The following is a 991-nucleotide window of genomic DNA, read 5'->3' on the forward strand; positions in this document are numbered from 1 at the left end:
AGCAAAATCGTTTTGCAAATGTCGAATTCAATCCCAACACCAACGTTCGCCGGAGAATGTGAGGGAAGAAAAGATTGATACAGTTGATGAATATTGGGCAACAACGGTTCTTCGATTCAACGCTACGGGCCACGGGTGCGGTCGAGGCCCAGTTGATCGAATATCGCGGTCAGAAAGGTGGCCGCTTTTCGCACCGACATGGGCACGTTGATCTGCTTACCCCAAGCTTTACGATCTTGTTTTTTGAAGCATTTGGTCGGCGGCTTGCACGCCGTCTATACCAAACTTCAAGCGCCTGGATGTCACCCCGATCGTATGCAACGTGGAACAAGTACGCGCGCTCAGATCCATCGGAGCCATACAGCCCGGCGTCAACCGGTGCAAACTGATCTCATGTCACGACTTTGACACGCTACTCAAAGACTGCGCCACATCCAAGTATGCAAATTATTTTTGACAAAATTACAATTTAATCAATTTATTCATTTAATTTTTTTTTTCATAAATTCAAAATGTACAAAAGCAAACGCAAATTGACTTTTCATTTCATCAATGATTTCTTCTTCTCTCTTGTTATATTATTCCATTACATTGTTACATTACCATTTGAAAATGTTCTATACAAGCAGATACATCCGAGAAATGGAAACATACATAAAATGTAACAAACAACGATTCTTATCAAAGTACTCTTCAATTCAAAAAAGAATGGCATATGACATTTGTTTAAATTTATTGGACAAGTTGGAAAATTAATATTTTCATTTTAATCGAATTAACATTTTACAATTTTATAATAATATATAAATAGACGTGTGTGTGTGTGTGCGTGTTGGTGTATGGAGGGGTGGGGAAATTGTAGAATATTTATGAAATTTTGCTTTTTTGTCTTCTGCAACTTTCAACAGATTATTACATTTTTGTAAGCAAAAAAGAAAAGTAAATAAATTAAACAAACAATTGATAATATATAACAATAATCATATTTCGG

At 36.5% G+C, this 991-nt stretch overlaps 1 protein-coding gene across 1 annotated transcript; it reads left to right on the top strand.

Annotated features, from left to right (window-relative positions):
- Nucleotides 1-18: 18 nt before the first annotated feature.
- On the top strand, nucleotides 19-457 carry Tsp_15739 (dachshund protein). Its single transcript, XM_003366995.1, has 3 exons — nucleotides 19-58; nucleotides 84-168; nucleotides 250-457. The coding sequence occupies exons 1-3, from the start codon at nucleotides 19-21 to the stop codon at nucleotides 455-457; spliced, it is 333 nt and encodes a 110-aa protein (XP_003367043.1).
- Nucleotides 458-991: the final 534 nt, after the last annotated feature.

Source organism: Trichinella spiralis (genome assembly GCF_000181795.1).
Source record: "Trichinella spiralis strain ISS 195 chromosome Unknown Scfld5038, whole genome shotgun sequence".
NCBI classification, from domain to species: Eukaryota; Metazoa; Nematoda; class Enoplea; order Trichinellida; family Trichinellidae; genus Trichinella; species Trichinella spiralis.